General features: G+C 38.9%; 1 protein-coding gene across 5 annotated transcripts in view; it reads right to left on the bottom strand.

Moving 5' to 3' along the window:
• Positions 1-15,716, bottom strand: part of Tet1 (tet methylcytosine dioxygenase 1) — a 107,895-nt gene extending 92,179 nt beyond the window's left edge. For all 5 annotated transcript variants that reach the window (XM_077799001.1, XM_026394672.1, XM_077799003.1 and 2 more), the window contains exon 1: positions 13,771-15,716. In XM_077799001.1, coding sequence (XP_077655127.1) covers positions 13,771-15,660 — 1,890 coding nt within the window. In that variant the 5' untranslated portion in view covers positions 15,661-15,716. The remainder of the gene's footprint in view (positions 1-13,770) is intronic.
• Positions 15,717-17,121: the final 1,405 nt, after the last annotated feature.

The raw sequence follows: 17,121 nt of genomic DNA, 5'->3' as shown, positions 1-17,121 counted from the left end.
GCTGAGGCTGGCTTTGAACTCCAGATCCTCCTGTCTCAGCCTCTGGAGCCACTGGGCTTACAAGTGTGGGCCATGGTGCCCACCTGATAACCCCACATTTTTATTTTTTGGTACTGGGGATTGAACCCAGGGCCACTTTACCAATGAGGTACATCCCCAGTCCTTTTTTTATTTTGAGACAGGGTCCCACAAAGTTCCTGAAAGTCTCATTAAGTTGCTCAGGATGGACTTAAAATTTACAATCTTCCTCCTGCTGTAGCCTCAGGGATCCTGAGATTATAGCCAGGCACCATGACACCTGGCTGGTACCATCAACTCTGCAACAACTATTCTGAAATAGAACAAAGATGTTGATCAGTAAAAGAGATTGGGAGTTAGTTGTTTTCTGTAGAAAAATAAACATGTACCCTATTAGTGCTTCCTATTATATAATAGCTTAGCATGGATGATATTGATGATAGATTACAATGTTTGCTAGTTTCGCACAGTTTTCTTATACATAAGATGATAAAAACAAAATGGCAAGGTAAGACTTGAATCATAGTGGAATCATAATTCCAGAAGTTAACAACCACAAATAACAATCAATCAATATCAGCATAATTTTGTTGAGGTATTCAGGGTTTATGAACATAAGTACACTAGACACCAAAGACTTTTGCTTCTATTTACATCTAGTTCTTTGGAGGCAGTATGCTACTGAAGTCTCAGTGTGATACAAAGAGATTCCTTAAAGGCATATTTAAGGACATATAACATCTGCCCTCAATTGAAGGAGTTGGTAGCAAAAAATTTGTTCCATATGCCATATGCAACACATCCCGAAATAAGATCCAGCTGTTTTACAACTGAGAAAAGCAATGGCCAAGTGAGACTAGACCCAGTTCAAACTCCCACCAGAAATGGTAAGATAAAAATAAAAGGAGTGTCAAGCAATTCTGAATGACATCTCTGGAACTAGACTGTTATCACCTGGAAAGACCCCTATAATAGTATACAGGTAGTGGATTAATTTGTGTCATTTAGCACTCCTTAATTATTAGCTTTTCAAATACAATCTGTGTAGGTAACACTCTTTTTTCCAGTAGAATTGGCCTATCTTAAGAAGATAGCATGGGCCCAAGTGGCACAAGTTCAAGGCCAGGGTCTTAGAGAGACTCTGTCAAAATAAAAATAAAAAGGGATAGGGATGCAGCTCAGTGGTAGCATGCCCCTCATTTCTTTCTTTTTTCTTTTTGAATTGAACCCAGGGACGCTTAACCACTGAGCCACATTCCTGGTCCTTTTTATTTTAAGATAGTGACTCACTAAATTGCTTAGGGCCTAGCTAAAAATCACTGAGGCTGGCTTTGAACTTGCAATCCCCTTGTTTCAGCCTTCCAAATCATTGGGATTGCAGGCATATGCTGCCATGCCCAGCATGCCCCTGATTTCAATCCCCAATATTTAAAAAAAAAAAAAAATGATAGCATGGTTTTGAACACAGCACACTTTAGAGTGTTATATAATATACTCCTATTTAGTCTAACCAAACATAATATAACTTGACATTTTGAAGAGGGAACCCACACTAGCTAGAGTAAATAAATGTAACAGATTATTACACTCTGGGTAGATCAATTCACAATCTGCTCTGTCTAGTCACTCAATTAATGTTAATTAAATACATGATATCATACCAAAATGAACTAACTAGAGACATAACTAAAGACCACACCCTCTATAGCCTATGTAGAAACACACTGTACAAACAATGCATTTTGGTTTCGTTAGCTTTTATACACAATAAAGATTACTTGCAAAAACGTAGTCAGCCAAAATCCCTGCTCTATGTCCATAAATTCTGTACTAGGCTGGATATGTAGTCCAGAGGTAGAGTGTTTGCCTAGCATGTGTGAAGCCAACTTTAATCCCCAGTATAGGGGAAAAATAAAAGCCTTCACTTATCTTTTAAAAATACTTCTATAGCTGTTTAATAATTACAGTATTGCATGTCTCAAAATGTTAAGTTACAACTATACATGAGGAATGCTCTAGCCAAAAGCAAATTGCTAGATAAATACAGAAGTGATAAAAGTCAGCTGAACTCAGTGGTTTTGGCCTGTAATCTTAATAGGACTCTGAGGCAGGAGGATTGCAAGCTGAAGGCCATCTCTAGCAACTTAGGGAGATTTCTGTCTCAAAATATTTAAAAAAAAAAAAAGTGCTGGAGATGTAGCTCAGCAGTAAAGAGCACCTTGGTTCAATCTCAAGCACCGAAAGGGAAAAACAAGGAGGAGATAGACTTAAAGGATTTTTTACAGGGAGAAAGTATTCATTTGAATTACCTATATTTTTGATACAAAGGGAAAGGTAAGCTGAGTTAAGCATGACCAAAAAAAAATGAATACTTTTTTTTCTTGACTTAAACGTATCTCTGGAAAGTCTGAAACCTTATTGTACAATTAAAAGAAATTGTAGCCAAGCGTGTTGGTACAGACTTGTAATCCTAGCAACTGGGGAAGCTGACGCAGGAGGATCCCAAGTTCAAAGCCAGCCTCAAAAATTAAGTGAGACACCCCCCCAGCAATTTAGCCAGACACTTTTTCAAAATAAATATAAACGTATAGATAAATAAATAAATAAATAAATGGGGCTGGGGATATTGCTTAGTAGTAAATATATACCTCGGTTAGATCCTCAGTACAAAAGAAACAAGCAAATATATTTGCTTGCCAATATTTCAAGAAACCGGGGCTGGGGGTTGTGGCTCAGAGGTAGAGCGCTCGCCTAGCATGTGTGAGGCGCTGGGTTTGATCCTCAGCACCACTTAACAATAAATAAGGGCATTGTGTCCAACTACAACTAAAAAAATTTTTAAAATATATATTTCAAGGAACCAAATTAAATGGTCTTCAACCACGAATAACACCAAAAAATATGAAATACTGAGGAATAAACAAGTTTAAATAAGGGCTGGGATGTGGCTTGCTGGTAGAGCACTTTGGCACATGTGAAGCCCTGAGTTCTGTTCCTAGCATGGGGAAGAGGATTGTGGAAGTGAATAATGAAAAAGTATATATTGAAAACTACAAAATATGATTGAAAACATTCCCCCCAAAAAGAATTCCATAAAAAGGGACAGTAAGGGTGTAGATATGAGGTAGATCCTTTGCCTAGTATGCACAAAGCCCTGCCTTTAATACCCAACAACACACACACACACACACACACACGAAAGTAACATAAAGAGGTACAATGGTCATGAACTAGAAGCTTTGTATCCAAACAAAACTGATCTCTCCAAGCAAATCCATACATTGAACATGTCATAAACAAAATCCAGCAGGTTTTTACTTTTGTTTTTTTTGTTTATTTATTATTTTTGTGCTCAGCTTTTGTTTTTTATTGTTTCTAGGGACTGAACCCAGGTCCTTACATATGCTAAGCACATATTCTACCACTGATCCATATTTCCAGCCCCTAAAGGAAGTTTTAATTGGAAAAATCATAGTTACTTGATGTTTTCATTTTTTAAATTTTAATTTTTGTGAATTCAACCTGGGGAACTATACCATTGAGTGACACACCCAGCCCTTTTTATTCTTTGGCACAGGGTCTTGCTAAATTGTTTAGATGGCCTTGAATTTATGAATCGATTATCTCTACATCCACAGTCACTGGGATTATAGGTGTGGGCCACACCTGACTACAATTACTTGGTAAAATTTAGGAAAACTAAACAAATGCATATTTTATGATCCAGCAATGCCATTCTCAGGATTAAACTCAATATATACATATATTCACCAAAGGACATGTTCAGTGTTCATACAAGCACTACTGCTCATTAACAGAAGTCATAAATTATTTGTTATACATATGATGGCATACTCTACTGCAATGACAAAGAATAAGTGTAAGCAATATTACTGATGAGTCTTATAAAGAACACTAAGCAAAATGAACCATAAAAAAAATGGGTGTAGTAATAATGCATGCCTGTAAATTCAGCAATGATTTGGGAGACTGGACAAGAAACCCCTAAATTCGAAGCCAGTCTGAGAAATTTAGTGAGACCTTGTCTCAAAATAAATTTTAAAAGGGTGGGAGATACAGCTCAGTAGTACAGTGCCCTGGGTTCAATTCCCAGGTTTGGGACAGTACAGAAAGTAAACAAACACATTTAACAGAAAGAACTCTTGTCTGAGAAAGGAAAGAATTACTCAAAGAATGTTGAAGGTGCTCTATGGTCAAATGTGCAATTTCTGAGCATCAGATTAAATAATTAGGATGCTGGAGGCGTGTGTTATTGAGACTTCATAAATATATTGTTAGTCCACAAACTTCCACTCCCTAGTTTAAGCAACCATTAATGATTTTTGTGCAATGATTTTTCATCTGATAATTATTTATTTCCATCATTTCTAATAATTATATTTAATCTCTAAGGCAGAACAGAGTGGTGTACACCTGTAATCCCAGCAAATGGAAAGAAAGGCTAAGGCAGGAGGAGCCTAAATTCTGACCAGCCTCAGCAATTTAGCCAGGCCCTAAGAAAAGTAGTGAGCTCTTGTCTCAAAAAAAGGCCTGGGAATGAATAGTGCCCTGGGTTCAATTCCCAGGAACAACAACAACAAAAGTTAATAAAGGATTATAGTCCATTGAATATAATAAAAATCCATGAGTTTATCCTGAAAGATAAATAAATAGTAAATAAAATGGAAAAGCTCTCCCTTAGAGGTATAAGCTAATTATTAGAGTGGGAAGAAATGATGGAAATAAAGAATCATCGATTAAAAATCAAATAGGGTAGGGCTGGGGATGTGGCTCAAGCGGTAGCGCGCTTGCCTGGCATGCGTGCGGCCCGGGTTCGATCCTCCAGCACCATATACAAACAAAGATGTTGTGTCCGCCAATAACTAAAAAATAAATAAATATTTAAAAAAAAAATCAAATAGGGTAGAGAATGTTGGAGGGGGGGGGAATTTTCTCCCATTATGGAAACAGTATGAAAATTCCTCAGAAAACTTGGAATGGAATCACCATTTGACCCAGCTATTCCATTCCTTGGTTTATACTCAAATGATTTAAAATCAGCAAACTACAGTGACACAGCCACATCAGTGTTTTATAGCAGCTCAACTAACTAACAATAGCTAAACTGAAACCAACCTAGGTGTCCTTGAATGGATAAAGAAAATGTGAGATAGATATAATATATATATATATATTTTTTTCTCTCTCTCTCTCATGGAATTCTACACAGCCTTAAAAGAGAATGAATTATGGCATTTCCTAGTAAATGAATGGAGCTGGAGGATACCATGCTAAGCAAAATAAGCCAATCCCAAAAAACCAAAGGCAGGCCGGGCTGGGTAGCACACACCTATAATCCCAGTGGTTTGGGAGATTGAGGCAGGAAGATCTCAAGTGCAAAGCCAGCCAGCCTCAGCAACTCAGAGACCCTTCCTCTAAATAAAATATAAAAAAGGCTGGGGATGAATGAAACTCAGTGGTCACAGTCCCTTAGGTTTAATCCCTGATACAAAAAAAAAAAAAGATTTACAAAGTCTCTATCTCAACCATAAGGAATTTGGAAATTAGTAAAGTATAGAGGTAGAGCCCACTGGTAAAGCACTTACTCAAAATGGGTAAAAAAAAAAAAAAAAAAAAATTAAAAAGGTATTTACCCTGAGTGTGGTGACACACATCTGTAATCTCAGCATCTTGGGAGGCTGAGATAGGAGAATTCCAAGGTTCAGCCTCAGCAACTTAGCAAGACCCTGTCTCAAAATAAAAAATAAAAAAGTGGGGCTGGGATTGTGGCTCAGCAGTACAACATTTGCCTGCCACGAGCAAGCTGCTGAGTTCTATCCTCAGCACTACATAAAAATAAATAAAATAGGGGCTGGGGATGTGGCTCAAGCGCGCTCGCCTGGCATGCCTGCAGCCCGGGTTCGATCCTCAGCACCACATACAAAGATGTTGTGTCCGCCGAGAACTAAAAAATAAATATTAAAATTCTAAATAAATAAATAAATAATATTGTGTCCAACTACAACTAAAAAATATTTATAAATGAATAAATGAATAAATAAATAAATAATAATAAAAGAGGGGCTGGGGCTGCAGCTCAGTGGAAGAATGCTTGCCTTACACTGTGAGGCACTGGGTTCGATCCTCAGCACCACACAAAAATAAAGATATTGTATCCATCTACAACTGAAAAATATTGAAATAATAATACAATGGTTGTAGCTCAGAGGTAAAGTACTCTAGGGTTCAATGTCCAGTACCAAATTTTAAAAAATGACATTTACAAAGTACAAAAAGTAAATTACAATGTTAAAAGTTAAAAGACACTACCCTAACTAAGGGATCAAAATGATGATCCTAAGGGGCTGGGATTGTGGCTCATACTAGCATTTGTCTAGTATGTCTGAGGCACTGGGTTCAATCCTCAGCACTGCATATAAGTAAGTAAATAAATAAATATCCATCAACAACTTAAAAAAATGATGATCCCAAATAATAAAGGAATAAATTGACATCATATGTCTCTTCAAGACTCACATTTTGTCCCCAAATTAAGGAACAAAAATAATTGATTTGAAGAGGTTGTAGAGAAAAAGGAATCCTTTTACACTGTTGAAGGATTTTAAATTAGTACAACTATTATGGAAATCAGTATGGAGGATCCTCCAAAGACAAGGAATAGAACCACCAAGATTCAGCTATACCACTCCTCAGTTTTTGTCCTAAAGATTTAATGTCAGCATACTACAGAAATACACGCATACCCATGTTTACAGCAGCAGCACAATTCACAATACCAAACTATGTTATCAGCCAAGATGTCCGTCATAGGATGAATGGATTAAAGAAATGTAGTATATATACATAATGTTTAATTCGGCCATAAAGAAAAATTAAATTATGTCATTTGCAGGAAAAAAATGAAACCAGAGACCATTATGTTAAATGAAATAAGCCAAACTGAAGGGCTGTATGTTTTTTTTCTCAAATGTGGAACTGAAGAAGAAAAAGGAAAAGTCAGAGAGATCTCATGAAAATTGAAAGGAGATCAGTATAGTAGAGGAAAAGGGACCATAGGGAAGAGAAGGACCATAGGAGAAAAAAAGGAGAAATACTGGAGAATGTTATTGACCAGATTATATTTTTATACCGTGTGCATGTAAAATATGTAACAACAAATACCACCATTATGTATAATTATAATTTACCAATAAAAATATGGAAAGTGTCAGGTGTGATGGCTCATGCCTGTAATCCCAGTGACTCAGGAGGATTACAAAGGCCAGCCTCAGAAACTTAGTGAGGCCCAAAGCAACTTAGCAAGACTCCATCTTATTAATCTAAATAAAGAAAAAAGGCAGGAGGTAAGCAAGAATAAAGGAACTTTAGATTGTGCAGGGGGAGTGAGGAGAGGGGTGGGGTGGGAGGGTGTGGGTGGGAGTATGGGGAAATGAGATGGACATTATTACCCTATATATATATGTATGATTACACTACCAGTGTGACTCTACACCATGTACAGCCAGAGGAAGAAGTTGTGCTTCATTTATATACAATGTCAAAATGCATTCTACTGTCATGTATTGAACAAATTTAAAAAATAATAATAAATTTAAAATATATATATAACAAACAAAAAGAGGCCTGGGAATGTACCTTAATGATAAATACCCCTAGATTCAATCCCTAGTACGACAAAGAAAACAAAAAGGGGCTGAGGATGAAGCTTCATGGTGGAGTGCTTGCCTCTAACACAGGATGCCTTGAATTCGACCCCCAGCATCACAAAAATAAAAAATTGAAAGCCATCTGGGTACAGTGATGCACATCTGAAATCCCAGCAATCTGGAAAACAAGGCAAGATGATCAATAGTTTGAGGCCAGCCTGGGTAAATAAGTTACCCTGTCTCAAAAAGAGAAAAATTGGGCTGGGGATTTGGCTCAAGTAGTAGAGTGCTCGCCTGGCATGCGCGGGGCGCTGGGTTCGATCCTCAGCACCACATACAAATAAAATAAAGATGTTGTGTCCACTGAAAACTAAAATACTTAAAAAAAAAAAAAGGAGAGAGAGAAAAGTTGGTAAAAAGGATTAGCTCAGGGGTAAAGCACCTCTGGCTTCAATCCCCAGTACCACCAGCACAACAACAAACCACTCAAGATCTAAATTTATAAAAGATATAAATTTATAAAACTGATTGAGTTACAAATATATTCTCTTTTCATATTCCCAACAAGTATTTATTGAGCATTTTTTACTGTGCTAAAGGAGACAGGCACTTAGGAGAAAAAAAGTCAGCTGGTACGTAGCCTGGGTAACACACACATACAGTTTTGACAGAGTAAGGGGTGAGAGTGACGGGGGAGAGTGGGGTTGTCAGATAGAAAAAGCAAGATGACTATGACATGGGAATAGAGCCTGGTTTTGTTTAATTTTTTGTGTTGGTACTGAGGATGGAACTCAGGTGTACTTGTACAATGAGCCACAACCACAGTCCTTTTTAAATTTTATTGAGACAGCCTCTTGCTAAATTGCGGTGGCTGGCCTCAAACTTTGGATCCTCTTGCCTCAGTTTCCGAAGTAGATGGGATTACAGGTGTGTAATCGCAGACACCTGTAATATTCCATGCTAGTACATTGAGACTTTATGTATAATTTAAATGCTTTGAAACTTTGTCTCTATTTTCTTTTGTTTGTTTTGTTTGATTGATTGATTGATTGATTTTTAGTTTTTGGTAAACAAAGTCTTTATTTTTTATTTATATGTGGTGAAGAGGATCCAACCAAGTGCCTCATGCATACCAGTAGAGCTCTCTACCACTGAGCCATAACCCCAGCCCTTTGTTTTATTTTGACAGAAATACAACCCATATGCAGAACACTAAATGTATTTAGGAAGGAGATAGTAAGGCAGCCTTGCTTGATTTCTTAACTTCCCTGCTAGCTGGTACACTCCTGACTATCTTCCGTGCACAGCCCAGAAGGCAATAAGCAGTGTTGACAATAAACTGAATTCTGTAATTGTATTAACAACAGATTAAAAACAAAACAAAAAACTCAACTAGTGGCCAAGAAAATACAAAGGATGGTGGGCTCACATCTTATAAAATTAAAGAATGTAGAAGGATGAGAGAGGAAGGCATCAGAGCTCACTGACTTTTCTATTCTGGGTGACCATGTATATGGTAAGCCATTGAAGCCAACATAAGAGGAGAAGCAGGCTTGGGAAAGAAGAGAACTAAAGTGCTTATATGTATTAGAGATGTTGTTTTTGGTACTGTGTCAATTAGCAATGCTGCTCATCAGTAGTTTACAAGGGAGGTCTCTCTGGAAGAGATATTAATATTGCTACTGAGTGTCTTAGATATATTTTTTTAATTATTTTAGTTGTAGATGAACATAATACCTTCATTTTACTTATTTATTTTTATGTGGTGCTGAGGATCGAACCTAGTACCTCACGTGTTCTAAGCAAGTGCTCTGCCGACTGAGCCACAACTTCAGCCCCGAGTGTCTTAGATATTTGTAAACCATGTGGCAACCAGTCATATTTGTTCTATTCCCACATGTGTGAAATGACTTATATAAAGAAAGATTACTCATTACAATAAGGTTTGTAATAACAAAATATTTTAGAAACACTTTAAATGCTCATTGATCTAGGATTGGTTAAACATCTGGGCTCTTGTTTGCAAAGACTTAGTAAAATAAGAAATCAGCATTTTGGACTAAAATTTTAAATCAAGCCAACACAGTGGTGCACATCTGTAATCTCAGCTATTCTGGAGAAGGAGGATTGCAAATTTGAGGCCAGTCTCAGTAATTTAGTGGGACCCTATCTTAAAATAAAAAATAAAAAGGGATGAGGAGGCTATAGCTCTATGTTAGATTGCTCCTGGTTCGATCCCTAGTACCAAGAACTCAATAAACAAACAAGTAAATAGAATTTTAAGTCAATAGCCAGGCATGGTGGCACACACCTATAATCCCAGCAGCTCAGGAGGCTGAAACAAGAAGATCAAAGCCAGCCTCAGCAACAGAGAGGTGCTAAGCAACTCAGTGAGACCCTGTCTCTAAATAAAATAAAAAATCCAGCTGGGGATATGGCTCAGTGGTTGAGTGCCTCTGGGTTCAATCCCCAATACCAAAAAAAAAAAAAAAAAAAAAGTCAAATCAAGAAAGAAATAGAAAAATGATTGAATTAAAGTTCAAAAATGCTTTTAAATCAACTCCCCCTATAATACTGCATTTATAGTAGACAAAATGAACATAACCTCATGTGATTTAAAAATCATAAAGCCGGGGCTGGAGATGTGGCTCAGCGGTAGCTCGCTCGCCTGGCATGCGTGCGGCACGGGTTTGATCCTCAGCACCACATACCAACAAAGATGTTGTGTCCACCGAGAACTAAAAAATAAATATTAAAAATTCTCTCTCTCTCTCTCTCTCCTCTCTCATTCTCTCTTTAAAAAATAAAAAAAGGGGCTGGGGATGTGGCTCAAGCGGTAGCGCGCTTGCCTGGCATGCGTGCGACCCGGGTTCGATCCTCAGCACCACATACCAACAAAGATGTTGTGTCCTCCAAAAAACTAAAAAATAAAAAAAAATAAAAATCATAAAGCCCACTGGGTGGTGCTAACACCAATAATCCAAGTGATTAGGTAGGCTGAAAAGGATCACAAATTGAGGCCAGTCTCATCAATTTAGCAAGGCCCTGAACAATTTAGCGAGACCCTGTCTCAAAATAAAAAATTAAAAGGACTCAAGGACGTAGCTCACTCAGCATCTCCCCCCCCAAAAATAAATCAATAAATCATAAAGTCCCATTCTTCACAATTGTTTTATTTTATTTTTGGTACAGAGGATTGAACCATTTTGAGCCATTTTACCACCGTGAGCTACAACCTCATCTCTTTCTTTTTTTTTACTAAATTATTTATTTATTCTGATTTGTTATATATGATGGCAGATCTTTCTTTTCTTTTTTTTTCTTTTTTTTTTGTGACAGGGTCTTGGTAAGCTGCTGAGGTTGACCTAAATCTTGTGTTCCTCCTGCCTCTTTAGTCACTTGCAGCTGTCTTTTAATTTATTTTTAAAATTTTTATATATAAAATGTATATATTATATAAAAAGTATGTAGATTTTCGGGGGCACTCCACCACTGAGCCACATTCCAGCCCTATTTTCTATTTTGATTTAGAGACAGGGTCTCACTGAGTTGCTTAGTGCCTTTTACCTTTACTGAGGCTGGCTTTTCTTCCCCCACCCAAATATTTATTTATTTATTTATTTTGGTTTTTTAAGTGGGCACAGTTATCTATTTTACATTTATGTGGTGCTGAGGATCGAACTCAGTGCCTCAAGCATTCTAGGTGAGGACTCTATCACTGGGCCACAAACCCAGCCCACTGAGGCTGGCTTTGAACTCACAATCCTCCCACTCAGCCTCCAAAGCCACTGCGATTACAGGTGCATGTGCCACCATGCACAGCATCTATAATTTTTTTTTTAGTTGTTGATGAACCTTTATTTTATTCAATTATTTATATGTGGTGCTGAGAATAGAACTCGTGTTTCATGTATGCTAAGCAAGCACTCTACCACTGAGCCACATTCCCAGCCTGACAGGTGTGTTTTGTGTTTTTTTTTTTTTTAGTTGTAGACAAACAAGATACCTCTATTTTATTTATTTATTTTTATGTGGTGCTCAGGATCAAATCCAGTACCTCACAATGTTTGAGGCAAGTGCCCTACCACTGAGCCACAACCTTGCCCCACCCCCACAGGTGTGTTTTAAAAAATAAAAAGGGTTGGGGATGTGGATCAGTAGTTAGAGAGTCTCTGGGTTGAATCCCTGGTGTGCCCCCACCCCAAACAAAAAAAATGTGAGAGGCAAGACAGGCATAGAAGTGCATGCCTGTAATCCCACTGAAGCAGGAGAATGGCAAATTGGACATCAGCCTCAGTAACTTAAGGAGACCCTTCTCTCAAAATAAAAAACAATAAAAGCACCCCTCAGTTCAGTTGCCCCCAAAAATGTGATAAGCAGTAGTTTTGAGTTTTAGCCAAGCTCTATAAAAATCTTTTAAGTAAATTCTAAATTAAATGATACTTTTACTATTATAGGTTCATAAACTTTCGTACTAAGACTTAATATTTGTGTCATACTGAAGTTTACAAACTATTTTCATTAATCACTAAAACCCCCTTGAAATAAGCAGAACAGGTAGAAGTCACCCCCTAAAGATTGAGATGAAAGCTGTTTTATTGAAACACCTCCAAGGCAAAGTTTGTTGCATAAGTATGCAAAAGTATTAATTCTTTCTTTCTTCCCTTTTTAACATTTTTTTAGTTGTAGTTAGACAAAATATCTTTATTTTATTTATTTATTTTTATGTGGTGCTGAGGATCGAACCCAGCACCTCACATTTGCTAGGTAAGCTCTCTACCTCTGAGCCCCAGCCCCAGCCCCACTTTTAACTCTTTCAAAAGCAAAAAATTTTAACTTATTTAGGCAGGATTGTCATGAGGCACTGGGTTTGATCCCCGGCACCACATTAAAAAAAAAATTAATAAAAGAAAGGTGGGCTGGGGATGTGGCTCAAGCGGTAGTGCGCTCGCCTGGCATGCGTGCAGCCCGGGTTCGATCCTCAGCACCACATACCAACAAAGATGTTGTGTCTGATAACTAAAAAAATAAATAAATATTAAAAAAAAATAAAATAAAAGAAAGGTATTTGGGGCTGGGGATGTGGCTCAAGTGGCAGCCCGCTTGCCTGGCATTCGTCAAGAACTGGGTTCAACCCTCAGTACCACATAAAATAAAATAAAGATATTAAAAAAGAAAGAAAGAAAGAAAGGTATTGTGCTCATCTAAACTAAAAAATATATTTAATTTTTTTTTAACTTCTTGGATTTTTCTGGGCTTCAAGGGAGTTAGGGAGTTAATTAATTTGCTCCACTCTTATATTTTAGTCCTGTAACTTCCATAAAAAGATGTCCATTAGCCAAAATGAGGCAGAGTAGAAATTTTAGCCAATCCAAACTTCATGCAATTTCCCTATGTCTCTATCAAATCCTATAATGGAAAACTCTATGTTCTAGTTTTCTGGGACAACTTCTAAAAGCGACCTAAGGCCAGGTGCAGTGGCACACACCTATAATTCCAGTGGCTCCAGAGGCAGGAGGTTTCCAAATTCAAGGCCAGTCTCAGCAACTAATCAAGGCCCTAAGCAACAAAGTGAGACACCTATCTCAAAATTAAAAATACAGCTAGGCATGATGGTGCACACTTCTAATCCCAGTGGCTTGGGAGGTTGAGGCAGGAGGATGTAGAGTTCAAAGCCAGCCTCAGCAACAGCAAAGCGTTAATGCTAAGCAACTCAGTGAGACACTGTCTCTAAATAAAATATAAAATAGGGCTGGGGGTGTGGCTCAGTGGGTGGGTACACCCCAAGTTCAATCCCCAGTACCAAAAAATAAATAAATAAATAACCCAGAGGGCTGGAGATGTGGCTCAGTGGTAAAGTGCCTCTGGGTTCAACCTCCAGTACCAAAAAATAACAGTTTAAAAAAAAAAAAGGCAAGCAAAGGCATCAGAGCACAAGACAATCTTCAAGTAGACCCACAAATTCTTACAGATAAAGCCAACATTTCACCAAAGTACGATGATATAGGACTGAAACAAATCATCTCTGCATAGATCATTATACCCACATTGCAGTTGTCTCCCAGGCCTTTGACCCTTTGCTTACCTCCAAAGCCACAGATGGCTTCTTTTTCAGCTCCTCGCATTTCCTCTTCTTACAGATCTGATGGCTATTCTTTCTGTTCTTGCAGTAAGTACATTCGCCACAGTTGTCTTTCTGTTGGCAGGGCTCACAGACCCCACATCGCTTTCGTTTCTTTCTTTCCGAAGTTGGTAGCAAGGTGGTAGAGGGAGAAGAGGTGGTATTGGCAACTGACACTGGCACGGATGTCCCTGTGGTGTTAACATCAGCCAAGCTGGTCATGCTAACCTGGGAATTTCCTCCTTCTGATATACAGGGATTGGCTTGGGAGACTGGGGTCACACCCAGTGAAACAGGGGTGGAAGTGAACCCCTGAGTGTGAGCTGGCAGAAGGCTTCTTGGAACGTGCTTCTCATTTTCTACATTGCTTGCAGTTGTTCCTGGAGGTATGGAACCTAACTCAGAGTTTGATGATAATTGAGGAGTGTGTCCCGAGCCCAAAGGCAAAACTGGCATAGCACTCTGGACCTCAAGCCCATATGGGATAGCGCTCTGGGGCTCAGGCCATTTGAGGTTGAGGGGAGCATTACAAGTAGCAGTTGGGTTTGGAACAACAGGAAGAAAAGTAGGCAGGTCTGGGGCAGCATCCCCAACCACACCATGCATTCCTTGTTGGTTTGGGATAGTACCAAAGACTTCTCCTTGGACCGAAATAGCACCAGGAATCTCTGGTGGGTCTGGGATCTCACCGAGAGCCTCTCCATGAACTGGGTTAGCACCAGGAAATTCCCATTGATGAGGGATAGCACTGAAGGCCTGTCTTAGGACAGAGGTGGTATCAGGAACTTCCTCTTGATCTAGGGTAGATTTGAAGGCCCCTGGATGATCTGGTTTAGTACCAAGGGTTTCTGGTTCTGAGCCTGCCAAGAGGAGTTTTATTAGAGTGTTGGGATATACAGACCCACCAAGAGACAAGCAATTTCTAACATCTAATTCAGGTATAATCTTATTAAAACTGGGAGATGGGAAACAAGTAGGTTCACTCTTAACGGGTTCCAGATAAGAATCAGTTAGCTTCAGAGATTGTACCTGGGAACCCAAATCTTCTAACTGAATGGTACTTTCAGAGGTAACTTCGGGGGCTGATCTTTGGATTAAAGGAGCACCTACAGTGTCCTGAGCAAACATTCCAGGAGAATTACTGATAGCATTTGATATCTGTTCAGAGAATGGTCCTTCACCACTATGTGTCCCTTCCAACGGCCCAGAAAGGATCCCTGCTGCAGGGCTACTATGAGCGGGTACATGGAATTTGGTATCCTCTATCCCTTGAGACCAAGACTGAGTAGTCTCTTGACTCTCACCTTCAATTAAAGATGTATGTTGTACACTGATTAGATTCTCTATATCAGGGAGGATGAGGGGATCTTGATCTTGGATGGGGACCGAATCATTTTCTGAGCACTTTCCTCCTGTCTCATTGACTACCTTATAGTCAGACTCATGTTGCTTTTCTAAACTCTTGGAAGGTGGAACTTTCTTGGGTTTAGATGTAACCACTGGGGGTTGAGAAAGCCGCCTGCTAAGAGAGGTGCGTCGGAGAGCCATTGTAAAGCCATTGCAAGTTAAGGACTCCGGGTTCTGAAAAAGAACCTCCGTCCTGTCCAAATTCATTCGGGCTGCTCCAGCTCTTGTCAGAAGGCTTCTGGCTGGCGTAGGTGATTTAGGATCTGTTTTTTTCTTAACATCTCCTTCTTGAAGGAATTGCTTTACTTTTCCAAGGCTCACAGTCTTGACAGATGTCACATTTTTGTTGGCTGGCTTGGATGCCTTCTTCAGCTGGATGTTTTTCTTTTTGGTTAAATCTTCCTTTCTGACCAATTTGGAAGGTTTTGCATGGCGGGATCGAGACATAGTTATGGAGTAGGAAAAAATGAAAGGACACAGGAAACAGAGTCATTGGTCCTTTGGAAAGTCTCACTTCTGCAGAGAATCTGGATGTATTGTCAAGTTCAGTCGCACCAGGTTTTGGTCTGAAATAATAACAATAACAAAAATATTGTAAGTCGTTCTCATTTGAAATAGAATATTTACTATTATTTGAAACTGAGAAACTGAGAAAATCTTTACTTCCAAAGAGAAGTATAATAGACATACACAAAAATATACTAAGGAATTCTTTGGTGTGTGTTGTTGTGTGGTGGGTACTAGGCATCAAACCCAGAAGAGGGAACCCAGGGCATGCACGTGCTAGTCAAGCAATCTACTATAGACCAAAGGAATCTTTTTTTTTTTTTTTGTGCGTGTGTGTGTGTGTGTGTGTGTGTGTGTGTGTGTGTGTGCTGGGGATTGAACCCAGGGCCTTGTGCTTGTGAGACAAGCACTCTACCAACTGAGTTATATCCCCAGCCCCTCAAGGGCTTCTTTAAACCTTGAATTCACAATGCTCCTTTAGTTACTATGACAACTGATAAAAGTTGATGAAATTCTTTAAATAAGATAATCACACTAGTAGTTACATGTCATTTATACCTTTAAATCCCATTTGGATACTTTAAAATTTATCCCTACACTGGGTACTTACAATCCCATTGGTTTGGGAAGCTGAGGCAGGAGGATTGCAAATTCAAAGCTAGCTCAGCAATTTAGCAAGGAGGAAGTGCCCTTGGGTTCAATCCCTGGTACCACAAAATAAACCAAAAACCTCTTGCCAGCTGCTCAGGAGACTGAAGCAGGAGGACCGCTGAGTTCAAAGCCAGCCTCAGCAATGATGAGGCACTGAGCAACTCAATGAGACCCTGTCTCTCAATAAAATATAAAATAGGGCTAGAGATGTGGCTCAGTAGTCAAATGCCCCTGAGTTCATTCCCCGGTATTCCCCACCCAAAAAAAAAACCTCTTAGGCTGGGCATAGTAGTGCACACCTGTAATCCCAATGAGGCTGAGGCATAAAAATTGTAGGTTCAAGGCCAGCCTCGGCAACTTACCAAGACCCTGTCTCAAAATAAAAAGTTTGTGGCACATATACACAATGGAATATTACCCAACCATAAAGAAGCATGAAATTATGGCACTTTCGGGTAAATGGATAGAACTTGAGGCTACCATCCTAAGTGAAATAAACAGATTTAAGTGACATAAACAGATTTACCCAAAATCAAAGCCAAATGTTCTCTCTGATATGAGGATGCTGACTCACAATGAGGGGTTCGGGGAAATGAAGGTTGGACAGTGGGGAATGGGAAGAAGGGAGTGGGGATGGGAATGGGAAAGACAGAATGAATCAGACATAATTTTCCTATGTTCACATATGAATATACAACCAGTGTAATTCCACATCATGTACAACCACAAGAATGAGAAGTTATGCTCCAT

Source organism: Urocitellus parryii, chromosome 5 (assembly GCF_045843805.1).
Source record: "Urocitellus parryii isolate mUroPar1 chromosome 5, mUroPar1.hap1, whole genome shotgun sequence".
NCBI classification, from domain to species: domain Eukaryota; kingdom Metazoa; phylum Chordata; class Mammalia; order Rodentia; family Sciuridae; genus Urocitellus; species Urocitellus parryii.
Note: the sequence above shows the minus strand (reverse complement) of the source record. Positions and strands in the feature narration are given on the sequence as shown.